The following is a 17,617-nucleotide window of genomic DNA, read 5'->3' as shown; positions in this document are numbered from 1 at the left end:
CAATAGCCAAAACACAGAAGCAACCTAGTTGTCCATCGACAGAGGAATGGATAAAGACAACATGGTACATATATACAATGGAATATTACTCATCCATAAAAAATGAAATAATGCCATTTGCAGCAACATGGATGGACCTACAGATTGTCAAACAGTGCAGTAAGTCAGACAAATATCAATATGATATCACTCATATGTGGAACCCCCAAAAAACGATACAAATGAACTTGTTTACAAAACAGAAGCAGATTCACAGATCTCAAAATCAAACTTATGGTTACCAGAGGGGAAAGGTGTGTGGTGGGGGGGATAAATTAGAATTTTGGGATTAACAAATACACACTACTATATATAAAATAGATAATCAACAAGGACCTAATGTATAGCATAGGAAACTCTACTCATATTCTGTAATAACCTATATGGGAAAAGAATCTGAAAAAGAATGGATATATGTATATGTATAAATGAATCACTTTGCTGTACACCTGAGACTGACACTGTAAATCAACTATAATAAAATTAAAATTTGAAAGATATTTATGCACCCAACATAGGAGCACCTAAATGTACACGGCAAATATTGACAGACATAAGGGAGAAGTTGAGAGTAAAACAGTAACAGGGAACTTTAATACTCTACTTACATCAGTGGATAGATATTCCAGACAGAAAATCATTAAGTAAATACTGGCTTTAAATGACACATTAGATCAGATGGACTTTAAGAACATTCCACCCAAAAGCAGCAGAATACACATCCTTTTCAAGTGCACATGGAACATTCTCCAGGATAGATCCTGCTAAGCCACAAAACACGACTGACTAAATTTAAGAAGATTAAAATCACATCAAGCATCTTTTCCAACCACAACAGTATAAGATGATTAGACACTAACTACAAGAAGAAAACTGCAAAAAACAAACACATGGAGGCTAAACAATATGCTATTAACAACGGGGGAGGGGGTCACTGTTAAAGAGGAAATTTAAAAATACCTGGAGACAAATGAAAATGGAAACAATGATCCAAAATCAATGGGATGCAGCCAAAGGAGTTCTAAGATGGAATTTTATAGCATTATAAGCCTGCCTCAGGAAACAAGAAAAGTCTCAATCTAACCTAACACCTAAAGTAATTAAAATAATAAAGATCGGAGCAATAATAGAGTCTAAAAAACAATAGAAAAGATCGATAAAACTAAGAGCTGGTTGTTTGAGAAGATAAAAAGCTAAACCTTTTACCAGACTCATCAAGAAAAACAGAGAGGGCTTCCCTAGTGGCACAGTGGTTGAGAGTCCGCCTGCCGATGCAGGGGACACGGGTTCATGCCCTGGTCTGGGAAGATCCCACATGCCGCGGAGCGGCTGGGCCCGTGAGCCATGGCCGCTGAGCCTGCACGTCCGGACCCTGTGCTCCGCAACGGGAGAGGCCACAACAGTGAGAGGCCCACGTACCGCAAAAAAAAAAAAAAGAAAAACAGAGAGGGCCCAAAGAAAATCAGAAGTGAAAAAGAAGTTACATCAAACACCACAAAAATGCAAAGGATCATACGAGATTACTATGACTAATTATACACAATAAAGTGGACAATCTACAGGAAATGGATAAATTCCTAGAAACTTACAATCTCCCAAGACTGAATCAGGCAGAAATAGAAAGTATGAACAGACCAATTACCAGTAATGAAGTTGAATCAGTAATATAAAAAAAAAAAAAAAAACTCCCAGCAAACGAAAAGTCCATGACCAGATGTCTTCACAGGTGAATTCTACAGAACATTTAGAGAAGAGCTAACACATATCTTCTCAAACTCTTCTGAAAAACTGAAGAGAAAAGAGCACATCTGAACTCACTTTACAAGGCCAGCAGCATCACCCTGATACAAAAACCAGACAAAGACATCACAAAAAAAGGAAATTATAGGCCATTATCACTGGTGAATACAGATGTAAAAATCTTCAAAGTATTAGCAAACCAAATTCAACAGCACATTAAAAGGATCATACACTACGATCAAGTAGGATTTATCCCAGGGATATAAGGATGGTTCAATATCTGTAAATCAATCAGTGTGATAAGCCACATTAACAAATTGAAGAATAAAAACCATATGGTCATCTCAATAGATGTGGAAAAAGCTTTTGACAAAATTCAACATCCATTTGTGATTAAAAACTCCTAGCAAAGTGGGTATAGAGGGACATACCTCAACATAATAAAGGCCATGTATGACAAGCCCACCACTAACATCATACTCAACAGTGAAAAGCCAAAAGCATTTCCTCTAAGGTGAGGAACAAGACAAGGATGCTCACTCTCACCACTTCTATTAACATTGTATTGGGAGTCTTAGCCCCAGCAATCAGACAAGAAAAAGAAATAAAAGGAATTCAAATTGGAAAAGAAGTAAAACTGCCACTGTTTGCAGATGACATACTATGTATAGAAAATCCTAAAGATGCCACCAAAGAACTAATAAATGAATTCAGTAAAGTTGCAGGATACAAAATTAATATACAGAAATCTGGATTTCTGTACCTTAAACTATCAGAAGGAGAAATTAAGAAAACAATCCCATTTAAAATTGCATCAAAAAGAATAAAATACCTAGGAATAAATCTCACCAAGGAGGTGGAAGACCTGTACACTGGAAACTGTAAGACACTGATGAAATTGAAGATGACACAAATTAAAAGATGTGCCATGCTCATGGATTTGAAGAATTAATATTGTTAAAGTCACCCTACTACCCAAGGCAATGCATAAGATTCAGTGCAGTCCCTATCAAAATACCAATGGCATTTTTCACAGAACTAGAACAAATAATTCTAAAATTTATTTGGAAACACAAAAGACCCCAAATAGCCAAAACGGTCTTGAGAAAGAAGAACAAAGCTGGAGGTATCATGCTCATTGATTTCAAACTATACTACAAACTCTAGTAAGCAAAATAGTATGGTACTGGCACAAAAACAGACATATAAATCAATGCAACAGAAGAGACAACCCAAAAATAAACCCACACATGTATGGTCAGTCTAAAACAGAGGAAGGAAGAATATACAATGGGGAAAAGACAGCCTCTTCAGTAAATGGTGTTGGGAAACCTGGACAACTCCATGCAAGAGAGTCAAACTGTACTGCTTTCTCACATCATATGGGAAAATAAACTCAAAAATATTTAAATGTAAAACTCTAAGAAAACACAGTACACTCTTTGACATTGGTCTTCACAAACTTCTTTTGGGTATGTCTCCTCAGGCAAGGGAAACAAAAGCAAAAAACAAATGGGACTATAACAACCTAAAAAGCTTTTGCACAGTGAAGAAAACTATCAACAAAACGAAAAGACAACCTACTGAATGTGAGAAGGTATTTGCAAACAATCTATCTGATAAGAGGTTAATGTCCAAAATATCCAAAGAACCCATACAACTCAACATCAAAAACAAACTCAATTAAAAAATGAGGGCTTCCCTGGTGGCGCAGTGGTTGAGAGTCCGCCTGCCGATGCAGGGGACACAGGTTCGTGCCCCAGTCTGGGAGGATCCCACATGCCGCGGAGCGGCTGGGCCCGTGAGCCATGGCCGCTGAGCCTGTGCGTCCGGAGCCTGGGCTCCACAACGGGAGAGGCCACAACAGTGAGAGGCCCGCATACGGCAAAAAAAAAAAAAAAATCAGAGATATAATGTACAGATAACATAGGGAATATAGTCAATAATATTTAATAATTTTGTGTGATGACAGATTGTAAATAGACTTACCATGGTGATCACTTTGTGATGTATAAAAATATCGAATCACCGATTTACACCTGAGACTAATATGTTTTAAGTCAGGTATACTTCAATTTAAAAAAAGAAGAAAGAAAGAAATGGAGGGACTAACCTGGTGGTCCAGTGGTTAGGAATCTGCACTTCCACTGCCAGGGGCCTGGGTTCCATCCCTGCTCTGGTCAGGGAACTAAGATCCCACAAGTCGTGTGGCTTGTGGAAAGAAGTCGAGAAAGGAGATGGAGAATATTCTTACGTACCGAATAACTACAAATTGGATTCGTTCACTCGCCAAATATTTATAGAGCACCAAGAAGTGCTGGGCATTTTTCCAGATACTGGGCATATGTCAGCAAACGAAAGAGACAACAGCTCTGCCTTCGTGGAGCTTTTGTTCCAGTCAGAGGAGGCAGACGATATGCCCAAGGCCAGCAATGGGCCCCGGAGGCCCATGTCTGTGGCTGGGCACAGAGAGCAGGGGAGAGAGATAAGAGAGGTTAGGGGTGGGGGGAGGCCAGAGCAGGCAGGACCTCGTGGCCCATGCAGAGAGCATGGTTTACTCTGTGAAATGAGAAGCCTTTGGGGGAGTTTTGAGCAGAGGAGTGTCATGATTTGACATGTTTTTTTTAAATCGGGATCATGCATTGATCCCGTTACTGTGTTAGGGCAGACAGAAGAGGAGGCAAGGGCAGAAAAGCAGGAGCCCAGGTAGGTGGCTTCTGTCCCAGGGAGAGAATATGGTGGCTTGGACCTGGGTGTGGCGATGGAAGTAGTGAGAAGTGGTCTGATTCTGGGCATATTTTGAATTTGAGCCAACTGAATTTGCATATGAATTAAATATGAAGTGTTAAAAAAAGAACTAAGGGTGAATCTAAAATTTTTAATGGGAAAGGACATTGAAAATACCATCTGATTTCAGTAGTGGGAGAATTGTGTTGTAACTTACTGGTTCATCCAATAAAACTCCATTTTATTTTTGGAGTTTTATATTCAGGAATTCATTTATGCCTTTTAACAAACTAGGTCCTTTAAGGGACCTTCAGAGATGGAGTTCCTCCATCAGGATGCTGAGATGCTTATTAAAAAGAACAGTTTCCAGATTCCTGCGCCTCCCACCTCTGAGTGGGAGAAAAGGATCTGCAGGGGTAGGACTCAGGTTTCAGTATCATGAATCAGCACTGAAATCAGAACTGGGGTGGGAACAGTTTTTTGTCAGAGGCAGCAAAAGTTCACATCCCTTGACTAACTCCTAGTCGTGCCAGCTTTGATCTTACTTCCTCCCAAAGCCTCCCCAACTTCCGCACTCTGGCCTACGCCCTACTTCCATAGCACCCGTATTTTCTCAACAGTAGTGATTGCCACACTATAATTGCCTGTTCACTTCTTTATCTTTCCCACTAAATTATTCACTGACATATCCCCAGGCGTAGTGCCAGGCACATGGCAGGTGTTCAATAAACATTTATTGACTTTTCCAAAAAATAAGTTTTTAAGTGTACAGAGAAGAGTATTCTTACAACAGGACAAGGAGGTGTGTCAACATCGGTTAGAGCTCTGAGCGGGGTTTTAGGCGCTATTCTGCCTTGGGCTGCATGAGCCGTTTCTGCTCACAACATTTCTGATGCCAAATGTGGGAAGGGGGGCATACCACGCCAGCCAGTTCTCCAACTCTCCATACACCACCTGGGTGTCTTACAATTCAGTTCAGTTCTGACACAACCCAGAGTTAGCACAGACCCAAAAGGGTGAGGGCTCAGTCCCATAGGACTGCCCCCACTGCAGACACCAATCACAAGTTCTGGACCTCCCATACTTCTGACTCACAGCTATAAATCGGGGGTTCCCATGTCCCCCTCCTCTTTCCTTACGTTTACCAGTTTGTTATAAGGGATAGAACTCGGCCACAGTCAGATGGAAGAGATGTATAGGATAAGGTATGGGCGGCGCACGCAGAGCCGCCACACTCCCTGTTAGCGCACCACCATCCCAGCACCTCCCTGCGTTCACCACCCTAGAAGCTCCAGATTTCATTGTTTGGTGGATTTTATGGAAGTTCTATTATGCAGGCAAGATTGATTAAATCAGTAGCCGTTCATCACTAACTTGATCTCCACCCCCTCTCCTCTGCCCAGAGGTCAGGGGTGGGACCAGAAGATCCAATCCTCTAATCACATGGTTGGTTCCTTGGGCAGCCAGCCCCCATCCTGAAGCTATCTGGGGACCCACCAAGACGCATCTCATTAGCATGGACTCAGAGACGGCTGAAAGGGGTTAGTTATGAATTATGAGAGACACTCCTCTCACCCTGTCACTCAGGAAATTCCAAGAGTTTTAGGAGCTCTGTTCTAGGAACTGGGGACAAAGAATAAACAGGTATTTCTTAGTGTGTCACGATATCACAGGCTAGTTTTCAGATCCTGAACAAGTTCGTTAACCTCCTGCATCACCTGTGAAAGCAGCTGGGGATGGGAGGAGGGGACACAGGTTTTACAGAAAGCCCTAGAGGTTTTCATATAATGTTCCTGCACTGAGATTCACTTTGAGGAGTAAATCTCTACTACTGATGACAATACCCACCCCTCCGATATATTGGAAGGAGGGGGAAGAGCTTGTGGGCTGTTGGGCAAGTGATTTCTGATGGTTTCTTTCTGTGCTCTTGGAAAAAAGACAACCAGGGTTCTGAAAGCATTTAAGTGTTGTTTTGTTCTGTTTTGATTTTGCTTATTACATAGATGTTTAATGATGGACCACCTCCCTTTTCTATCTTGATTTTTAGCTGCATGTGCAAATCAGCGTCCTGACCTCTTTGGTTGTGTTATTGCCCAAGTTGGAGTAATGGACATGCTGAAGTTCCATAAATACACTATTGGTCACGCCTGGACCACTGATTATGGGTGCTCAGACAACAAACAACACTTTGAATGGCTCATCAAGTAAGGTTTTAATTCGTATGACATATTTGTGTTGCTAACAATTTGATACCAGAATACTGAGCATAGGCAAAAGGATAAACGTTTGACTCCATGCCCTTCAATATCTCATATTTGCGTGTAATTTACTGCAAAAGTAGGGCAAGTGGTGGGAGTACCTGTCTTCCTGGTTTTGATCTGGTCTTTAACAAAAACAACAAACTACAAAGATGTGATGGGCAAAATTTTAAAGGTGGTCCTCCAGGATTCCTGTCCCCTGGTTCTTCAGTCAACCACTAATCTAGGTACTTCCGTGAAGGGACTTTGCAGATTAAATTAAGGTTACTAATCAGCTGACCAGGATAAGGAGATTATCCTGGATTATCGAGTGGGCCCAATCTAATGACAAACCCTTAAAGGCAGAGCATTTTCTCTGGTGGGAGTTGGGGATGCAGCAGAAAGGGAGATGAGAGAGATTGGACGCATGAGGAGGACTAAAGCCACCAATGCTGGCTTTGAAACTGAAGGAAGGGGGACTGTTCGACCTGAGATCAACCCCAACCAACAGCCATCAAAGAAACAAGGACCTCAGTCCTACAGCCACAGGGAACTGAATGCATTCTGCCAACAGCTGGAATGAGTCTGGAAGTAGATTTTTTTCTAGAACTTCTTGATAAGTGCCCAGCTAGCCAACACTTTGATTTCAGCCTTGAGAGAGCCAGAGAACCCAGTTGAGCCAAGCTAGACTTCTGACTTATAGAACTGTGAGATAAGAAATCCATGTTGTTTTTAAAAGCTGCTAAATTTGTGGTAATTTAATGCAGCAATTAAAAAATAATTTTTACAAAAAAGGTCATTATAACTTACATATATATGGGATTTCTTTTTCTAAATTAAGAAATAAAGGGCTTCCCTGGTGGCGCAGTGGTTGAGAGTCCGCCTGCCGATGCAGGGGACACGGGTTCATGCCCCGGTCTAGGAAGAGCCCACGTGCTGCGGAGCGGCTGGGCCCGTGGGCCATGGCCGCTGAGCCTGCGCGTTCGGAGCCTGTGCTCCGCCAAAAAAAAAAAAAAGAAGTAAGGAAATGAACTTTTTTTGTGCTCTCAGTATAACCACATATATTTGAAAATACAAGTTGCATTACTGAAATATTCGTATCCCTCAACACTTTGGCGATAACAGTGAGAAAATGGCAAACATTTAGATTCTCCAGACTGCAAGCTACATTCTTTTTTGGCTCCTCACTCTCTTTACTTCCCACATGTAGGGGTTTTTGGATTTTTACCAGCAGTATTTAGGAATTACTCCTGGAATAGCACCAGCAGCCTATGTCCCCTTCTCCCCAGTCTCCTCAGTCAGTTATAAATTTTGATACAGTAATTTCTCAAGTCAGGTTTTTTTCCTTCATTTGATGTGCTTTGTATGGTTAGCTCCACTTAGAAATTCCGCTAAAATGACTTGAATTTTTTTAATTGAATACTTTTAAACTACTCAATTCTGTTCCGTAGGAGGGGGAGAGTTTAGCTTTTAAAATACACAGGTAGCCTCACTGACACATCCTGGTGAAAGCTGAATATTTGAAGAAGCCATAGTTCCAATTAACTTTAAGAAAATATGCACTTAGCGGGGGATAAGTCCCATTTAAACTCAGTTGAAAATACTGAGTTAACTGTATAATGAAGGCAACAAAATATTTGCTGGAACCTGATACTTCTGAAATTAATTTGAAAGCAAAAATAGTTCTAAATATTTTTTCTCTCAAGATGTCTGTGATATTCCTATTTCAGACTTTATAATTTTTTAACCTAGCACCACCCACAGAGCTGTATTTTCCTCTTACTTGCTACTCCCAGTGAACAGAGAGCTCAATCCAATATATTGAAGGGGGTCCCCCATGCCCCCCAAAATTTAAATTTCCAAGTTTGTGAATGGCTGGGAAAAATAAAGCCCAACAGACTTTTTTTCTACAGAACGTCTCAGTCTTGAATGTATAAATGTGGCACGTGAATCTTGAGGTGGGGAGAGGCATTATTAGTAGGCAGAGTTTCCAGACATGTTTTCCCACAGAACTAACCCTTATCTGGAGGACGGGGGTTGATCCAGAAATACTCTGCAATGAGAGCAGAAAACAGACCCATTGGTACCCCCATCTTATCTATTAGGAGACTAAACCCCAGAAGGTTTTAGTCTTAGCTTGGTTAACTGAGTAGAAATTTTACTATTTTTGCCTATTTACCCTCCAAAATAAAACTCTACTAAAACAGTTTAATTCATTAATACTGAACACTTTGGAAAACATGACACCCATATGGACTAAAATGTAAAGAAAAAGTATCCAGAGATGTCTTTCACTTAACTATTATCAATCGCTGTTTAATTTGATTGTACTTACGTTCTTAAAAACCTTTTTGTTAACTGGAAACTTATCTTGTGCTTCAGAAGGTGTCTCCTCCACTAGCTTTCTCACCAGTGGCCAAAGGCAGTTTCTTTCTGCTGGACTGTGAGCCAGCAGGGGGTCAGCGGCTTAGGTTCCGTGGTTTCAGACAGGAAGCTAGGCCCAGAGGGGACCCGTGGTCTTCCTAAGACTGCCAAGCTGAGCTCAGAATAAAGGTTTTATAGATACTAAACAGGCAAAAAGCTGCTGTACACTGGATTTCAAGTTCTTCAACAAAAGAAAGGCTTGCACCCATTCTATTCACAATCAGTGATTTAAAAGAACAATCAGGGCTTCCCTGGTGGTGCAGTGGTTGAGAGTCCGCCTGCCAATGCAGGGGACACGGGTTCGTGCCCCGGTCCGGGAAGATCCCACATGCCGTGGAGCAGCTGGGCCCGTGAGCCATGGCCACTGAGCCTGCGCGTCCGGAGCCTGTGCGCCGCAATGGGAGAGGCCACAGCAGTGAGAGGCCCGCGTACCGCAAAAAAAAAAAAAGAAGCTACAAGGATATATTGTACAGCACAGGGAATATAGCCAATATTTTATAATAACTTTAAATGGAGTATAATGTATACAAATATTGAATCACCTGAAACTAATATTGTAAATCAACTATACCTCAATTAAAATCTTTTCATGTAAAATATAAACAAAGGGACAGTCAGTCCACTTTGTAGCAGTGAAAAAGTTAGTCTGAAGAATATGAAAATATTCACCTCAAGACAGTCAGTATGTACATACTCTGGGTTGTTTCAACAGCCCTGTTTCTTTCTTACACAGGCTTCCAAAGTGGGAGCGAAGTAAACGACACAGCTCCCCAGCTTCCAATAGCCCTGGCCAGTCACAGCCTAAACGGTGAGGTGATGTAACTTAGTCTGCAGTGGTCACCCATGGACCACTTGGCTGCAGTCCTCACTGCTGGTGACGGTAGGCAGGTAGACGACGCAAGTCACTATGCCCACTGGTCCCCGTGATTATCCTAGTGGACACACAACTCCCATTTTGATATCCGGCCTCATGAAAGTGCCTTTGCCTTTCAGATATTCTCCACTGCACAACGTGAAGCTACCAGAGGCAGACGACATCCAGTACCCGTCCATGCTTCTCCTCACTGCGGACCATGACGACCGCGTGGTCCCGCTTCATTCCCTGAAGTTCATTGCCACCCTTCAGTACCTGGTGGGCCGCAGTCGGAAGCAGAACAATCCCCTGCTTATCCACGTGGACACCAAGGCGGGCCACGGGGCTGGGAAGCCCACGGCCAAAGTAATAGAAGAAGTGTCAGACATGTTTGCATTCATAGCGCGCTGCCTGAACATCGACTGGATTCAGTAAATGGCATTTCCCACTGCCTCTGACCGCTGCGGAAAACCTCAAGGGCTCTCACACCATTAAAACCGAGAAACCACTGGGCGTAATGCCTCCCCACACGAACACTGTTCCTGCACTCGCGGACTGCAGCTGAACAGAACTGCCGTGGGAATTTTATCTTTTCTAGGCTTCTCCTTTTTAGCAGGCCCTTGGCGTTTCTTTTTCCACCCTGTGCAGGCACATATTTTAAAAGGAACAAAAGGCATGTTCGGATAAATAGCTAATGGCAGCCAACACATTGTGATTAGATTGCTGAATTCAGAGTCATGGTCAGGCATACTTCATATAGAGCACCTCAGTGAAATTTGCTTCTATAACTATAACCAATACACCTTTACATAAATGTGAGAGACTTGTTCTCCTGAAAAAGACTTCTTTGCCACAATAATAAATGTTATTTAAGAATGAGAGGCTTTATTTCTGGTTCCTTTGTGTTGAGGAGCAACCCCAGAAGCGCAGTCATTCTGCACTGCGTCCTGTCATTTGTCTATGGGAATAAGCAATGAAGTCATAGACTGTAAGCGCTGCACGGAGGCGGAGCGCGTCCATCTAGCTCCCTTGTTTATGGTGAGGAAGCTATTAGGGGTGGCTTACTGTCTTACCTATTAACCACTCAGCCAGCTGATCGTATCGTCCGGGGCTCTTTCGGTTTGGATGCCTCCTAAGAATCAGTGGACCCGAAGCTTCAGATTATTCACCTATTTGTCTGTCAATTTGGTTACAAAGTACTTGTGGAAAATAGAGTACCTGGGATTCTAAAACTAAGAGACCACATGAGTGAACTCTCCAAATTTATCTTACAATTAGAAATTTCAGCATTTGCCAAGCAGTTCTTCCCCCCATAGACCACTTCCTGGAAATAAAAATAGTCATACTTTACTTTAAAAAGTGTGTCTCCCCAGCCTGAAATCTTTAAGAGGAAAATATATCATTCCTCAGACTTGTCCATAAGAAAAAAAAAATTAAGGCATTTGGTTTAACATTTCATGAAATACTATTCCTTTGGGTATCCGTTTGGGAGGTGGTGATCTAATTTATGAGAAAAAAAACAGCTGCTTTGTCTTGCTTCATGAGATATCACAAAAATTACTATTTTGTATAAAGTATTTTAACCTTAAAAAATTAGTTTAAGGGCTTCCCTGGTGGCACAGCGGTCAGGGAAGATCCTACATGCCGCAGAGCGGCTGGGCCCGTGAGCCATGGCCACTGAGCCTGCGCATCTGGAGCCTGTGCTCCGCAACGGGAGAGGCCACAGCAGTGAGAGGCCCGCGTACCGAAAAAAAAAAAAAAAAAAAATTAAAAGATTACTTCATTAATCTAATAGCTTGTTCTTTTCCAGGTAAGTGCTATTTTCCAAATCATACATGTTTGTGCTTCTCTTGAGATCTCTACCTCTCAAATTGTGGTCTAAAGTTAGACACACTATTTTCTGTCCAGCTTATCACTACATACAAGCTCAGTTGAAAGGTGGATACATGGTTTGGCTTTTCTCTTCTACAGTTATGTTTTCTCTCACTGTTCAAATAAGCATTGTATATAACGCAGCTGTCATTGAACATAGGATTCATTATGAGCCCCTCCACCCAATCCCTGGAGAAAAAGTATGCCACTAGCTAGCAGTGCATGCAGGGGTTGCCATCATCACCATCTACCTGGAGAGATGCTAACACTAGCTAACTGCCATGTAACTGCTGACCAGCATGACAGGAAGGAAAAAAATGTATTTGTATAGATAAGGCAAAGGCAGCCTTTATCCTAGACCAGCTGGGTCATCTGAGGTGCAGACAGCTGAGTTGTACCCATTCAGTCCAGAGCATTTGCAAGTTTGCACAGAATCCGGCTACACTTTCCCACTGAGGTTTTCTACTTAGCAGCAGAAAGTGCAAGTATAGTGTGTAGAGTCTCAGCTTCAAGAGAAATCAGGACCAGGTTCAAATCCCAACTGTCAATTAGTAACTGGTGATTATGAGGAATAAACAGGCTAATATACTTACACGCGCCTAGCATATAATTGGACTCCAATTGGGAGTTTTCTTTCCCAAGCTAATTTTCATATCGAGATTTTAGCTGCACAACTGAGCGCACAGACTGAAGGTAGCTTTTTTACACCTTAAACATTGGATGACTTAGAGGTTGGGCTCCTCCCCAGATCTCAGAGTGTCTTTCTTACTAGATGCCACCCTCCTCTGTATCCTGTGCTCTGCCCCTGTGCTCTGTCTTACGTTGCTCTCTGGTGTTCTGAGGAAAAAAGCTGCATGTGGTGGCCAGGTGGTCTAACTGCCTTGTCACAGGGCCTTGCAAACACGCCACAGAGCATTTGCTACCTTAGTAAGATAAAGTCACATTTATGATGTTTAATATGTACACACCTGGAATATTGTAAAACTTTGCAATTAGTCATGTTTCCTAATACTCCCACTAAAGCTTAGGCAGTTACACCCAAATGGTGCTGCCAGTATGGAAGGTTACATTTTAGCTAAGAAAGTCTGTCACTAAATTCTCCATATTTATCAGATAATTTTACCAGCCTCAGGGATTTCCCTGGGCAGACTGCATAGCCAGTACCCAGAAGGCTTACAGAGCCTCAAAGATGAGTTAAGGCTAGACTGGAAAGCTGTAAGGGGGGCTTTAAAAAAGGTGAAGGTCAGACTATAAGGGGGTAGTCAGGAAGGCCAGTGGGATGAGGGCTGAGGCCAATGAATAAGGACCATTTAGCTGTATTTTGCATCCATTCATATTCTAGGGGCTTGGGAGTGCAAAGAGAAAAAGTCCTGCCCTGATGAAGTTGAGACTCCAGGGGGAGGAAACAGGCGATAAACTATGTCCTCGGTCCCCTGTGCTCTAAGCTTTCTGTGTGTGTGGATATGTTTGTCCTCAAGCAACCTTATAAACCATGTGCTACCCTTATCCCCATTTGGCAAAGGCCCAAGTTCACCAGCCAGGAAGGAAGCAGGTAGGGCAGTTAACCCTGGCAGCAGGACCCTGGAGACGGCACTCTTACCCACTAGTCTAGTAAGACAAAAAAGCAAGAGGCTTCCCATTCAAGATGGCGACTAGGAAGGTCCTGAACTTACCTCCTCTCATGGACACAGCTAATTGACAGCTGCATACAGAACAATGCGCTTTGAAAGAAACCCAAAAACTAGATGAGCAACTCCTACACATGAGGTGAAAGAGAAGAAACCCACATGGAACCGGGTCGAAGAGGCTGAGACACAATCTCACGATACACCCCACCCCTGATACAGCCACCCACAATCAGGAGGGAACCCACAACTCCGAGCTTCTCCATGAGGAGCAAAGGGTTTGGACTTCACATCTGACACCCCAGCTTTTAAGATTTGCATCTAAGAGACGAGCCTCCAAAATATTTAGCTTTGAAAGCCAACAGGGCTTGCATTCATGAGACCCACCAAGATATAGCAAACAAGAAACAATTTTTTAAATTTGTTTTGTTTTTTTCTCTAGTCACACTTTTAAAGAAAAGTTTAATATATTTAATATATTAAAAAATACCTCACACCAGTCAGAATGGCCATCAACAAAAAGTCTACAAATAATAAATGCTGGAGAAGGTGTGAAGAAAAGGGAACCCTCCTACACTGTTGGTGGGAATGTAAATTGGTGCAGCTACTATGGAAAACAGTATGGAGGTTCCTTAAACCAAAAATAGAGCTACCATGTGATCCTACAATCCCACTCCTGGGCATCTATCCAGAAAAGACAAAAACTCTAATTTGAAAAGAAACATGCACCCCAATGTTCATAGTAGCACTATTTACAATAGCCAAGACATGGAAGCAACCTAAATGTCTGACAGATGAATGGATAAAGATGTGTTGTGTATACACACACGCCACACACACACACACAGGAATGTTATTAAACCATAAAGAAGAATGCCATTTGCAGCAACATGGATTGACCTAGAGATTACCATAAGCCAGACAGTGAAGTAAGCCAGAGAGAAATACCACATAATATCACTTACACATGGAAACTTCGAAAGAAAAAAAGAGACAGATGAACTTATTTACAAAACAGAAAGAGATTCCCAGACATAGAAAACAAACTTACTGTTATCAAAGGGGAAGGAGGGGAGGGGAGAGAGGGATAAATTAGAAGGTTGAGATTAACATATGCACACTACTATATATAAAATAGATAAACAACAAGGACCTACTGTATAGCACAGGGAACTATACTCAATATTTTTCAATAAGCTATAAGGGCAAAGAATCTGAAAAGGAACATGTATATGTATGTATGTATAACTGAATCACTGTTCTGTACACCTGAAACTAACATGACATTGTAAATCAACTATACTTCAATTAAATAATTAAAAATTTTTTTAAAGATCTACATAGGGACTTCCCTGGTGGTCTAATGGTAAAGAATCCGCCTTCCAATTCAGGGGACACAGGTTCAATCCCTGGTCGGGGAACTAAGATCCCACATGCTGCGGGGCAACTAAGCCCTGGGGCCACAGCTACTGAGCTCTTGCGCCTCAATGAGAGAGCCCATGTGCCACAAACTACAGAGCCCACGCTCCCTGGAGCCCACATGCCACAACTAGAGAGAAAACCCGCATGCCACAACTAGAGAGAAGCCTGCGTGCCTCAACAAAGACCCAACGCAGCCAAAAAAATAAAATTTAAAAAATAAAAAAGATCTACTTAGTAAGTTTCAAATATACAATACAGTATTATTAACCATAGTCACCATACTGTACATTACACCCCCAGAACTTATTTATAACTGGAAGTCTGTACCTTTGACCACCTTCAATTTAACCACCCAAAAAACAGTTCTTAAAAGGGCTCAAGCAGACTCATCTGGCTACCCCCCAGGGTCCAGCAGAGAGTCCTCTGCCTGAAAAGTGCCCAGTCTTTCTGTGAAAGACACCTACCTGCTCATCTTAAAGCTTCGGTCCGAGGGGCAAGATTCTAACTGAACACACATCTAGAAGCCTACGGAAACACCCTCCAAAGTCCACAGAGGCTGGTGGGGCCATATTCGCAGTCTCCCTCCACCTCACCCCAGGTCACTAATATCTCCCAGAAAGACCTTGTGCACACACCTAGTGCCCTGGTTTCTGTGACACCCACTGATCACGTGGCTCTAGTGGCCAGTGGGTCCTGTAGGGCTGTAGCAAATGGACAAACAGTTCTTAACTGGCTAACCACCCCAGGGCACAGCACAGAGACAGCAGACTGAAATGCACCCCCAGACTTCCTGTGAAAGAGACCTATTAGCTTATCTTCATAGCTGTGGCCTGAGAAGCAGACTCCTAACTAAACACATCTAAGGGCTGATGATAATCCTCTCCAGAGATCACGGAGGCCAGTGGGTGTCATCCTCACACTCTCCCTCTGTCCTGCCCGACATCACCAGCATCTCCAGGAAAAGAGCTTGTGTATACGTGTGGTGCCCCAACTTTTGTGGCTGTGCTACGTCACTTGATAGCCTGAGTCTGGTGGCCAGCGAGGCCTGTTTTCTTGTGTTTATGGGACAGCTGCAAACAAAGAAACTTCTTAACTAGCTATTACCTCAGGGCTCAGTGCAAAGAGAGCAGACAGAAAAGCCCATCTGCCCCTGAAAGAGCTATATTTGCACATTTGAAAAGCTGCTGCCTGAGGGCCTAGCTTCCAATTAGCCTGCACCTAGGTGCTGACTGAGATCCACCCTCTTTGGGACACCAACAGGTCTTTGCACACCCTCAACTACCAGAAGCCACTAAGAATAAAGCAGGCTGCTTGAACAATCACAAAGATTTGAGACAACCAAGAGCTAGAGCAGGGTGGAACAATAAGGTTCACCTCCTACACAAGGCTGCTTCTTTAAGACTGGGAGAGGTGACTGTTTCAGCTAATGCATAGAAAAATAACACAGACTGTCAAGGAAATGAATAAACAAAAGGAATATGTTCCAAACAAAAGAACAAGATAAAACCTCAGAAAAACCCTTAATGAAACAGAGATAAGTGAAAATTTACCCAGTAAAGAGTTCAAAGATACAATCATAAAGATGCTCACCAAATATATACGCACCCAACATAGTATTTGCCTTATGTATTGAGGTGCTCCTAACAGCCATAAAAGGGGAAACTGACAGTAACACAATGATAGTGGGGCACTTTAACAACCTGCTTTCACCAATGGACACATCAGACAGAAAAATCAATAAGGAAACAAAGGCCTTAAATGACATATTAAGCCAGATGGACTTAATTGATATTTATAGAGCATACATTCCCAAAGCAGCAGAATACATATTCTTCTTAAGTGGACACGGAACATTCTCCAGGACAGATCAAATATTGGGTCACAAATCAAGCCTCAGTAAATTTAAGAAAACTGAAATCATAGCAAGGATCTTTTCGGACCAAAACACTATGAGATTAGAAATAAATTACAGGAAAAAGAATGTAAAAAACACAAACACGTGGAAACTAAAACAATATATTACTAAACAACCAATGGATAACCAAAGAAATCAAAGAGAAAATCAAAAAATACCTAGAGACAAATGAAAATGAAACATGATGATCCAAAATCTATGGGACACAGCAAAAGCAGTTCTAGTAAGGAATTTATAGCAATACAATATTATCTCAGGAAACAAGAAAAATCTCAAAGAAACAAGCTAACCTTATACCTAAAGAAACTAGAGAAAGAAGAACAAACAAAACCCAAAGTTAGTGGAAGGAAAGAAATCATAAAGATCAGAGTGGAAATAAATGAAATAGAGATGCAGAAAACAATAGAAAAGATAAGTGAAACGAAAAGCTGGTTCTTTGAAAAGATAAACAAAATTCACAAACCTTTATCCAGGCTCATCAAGAAAAAAAAGGGAGAGGGCTCAAATCAATAAAGTCAGAAATGAAAAAGGAGAAGTTACAACTGACACCACAGAAATAAAAAGGATCATAAGAGACTACTACAAGCAACCCTGGACAAATTCTTAGAAACGTACAACGTTCCAAGACTAAACCAGGAAGAAATAGAAAGCATGAAGAGACCAATCACAAGTACTGAAATTGAAACTGTGATTTAAAAACTTCCAACAGAGACTTCCCTGGTGGTGCAGTGGTTAACAATCTACCGGCCAATTCAGGGTACAC

The 17,617-nt window shown here is 42.0% G+C and overlaps 1 protein-coding gene and 1 long non-coding RNA gene across 3 annotated transcripts in view; one reads left to right on the top strand and one right to left on the bottom strand.

Moving 5' to 3' along the window:
• PREP (prolyl endopeptidase) overlaps positions 1-10,899 on the top strand; it is a 138,644-nt gene extending 127,745 nt beyond the window's left edge. The window contains exons 14-15 of the mRNA XM_019929501.3: positions 6,554-6,710; positions 10,161-10,899. Of these exons, the coding sequence (XP_019785060.1) occupies positions 6,554-6,710; positions 10,161-10,455 (452 nt within the window). The 3' untranslated portion in view covers positions 10,456-10,899. The remainder of the gene's footprint in view (positions 1-6,553; positions 6,711-10,160) is intronic.
• LOC117314477 (uncharacterized) overlaps positions 1-17,617 on the bottom strand; it is a 160,729-nt gene that overhangs the window by 8,750 nt on the left and 134,362 nt on the right. The window lies entirely within an intron of this gene.

The sequence above is a fragment of the Tursiops truncatus genome, chromosome 12 (genome assembly GCF_011762595.2).
Source record: "Tursiops truncatus isolate mTurTru1 chromosome 12, mTurTru1.mat.Y, whole genome shotgun sequence".
NCBI lineage: Eukaryota > Metazoa > Chordata > Mammalia > Artiodactyla > Delphinidae > Tursiops > Tursiops truncatus.
Note: the sequence above shows the minus strand (reverse complement) of the source record. Positions and strands in the feature narration are given on the sequence as shown.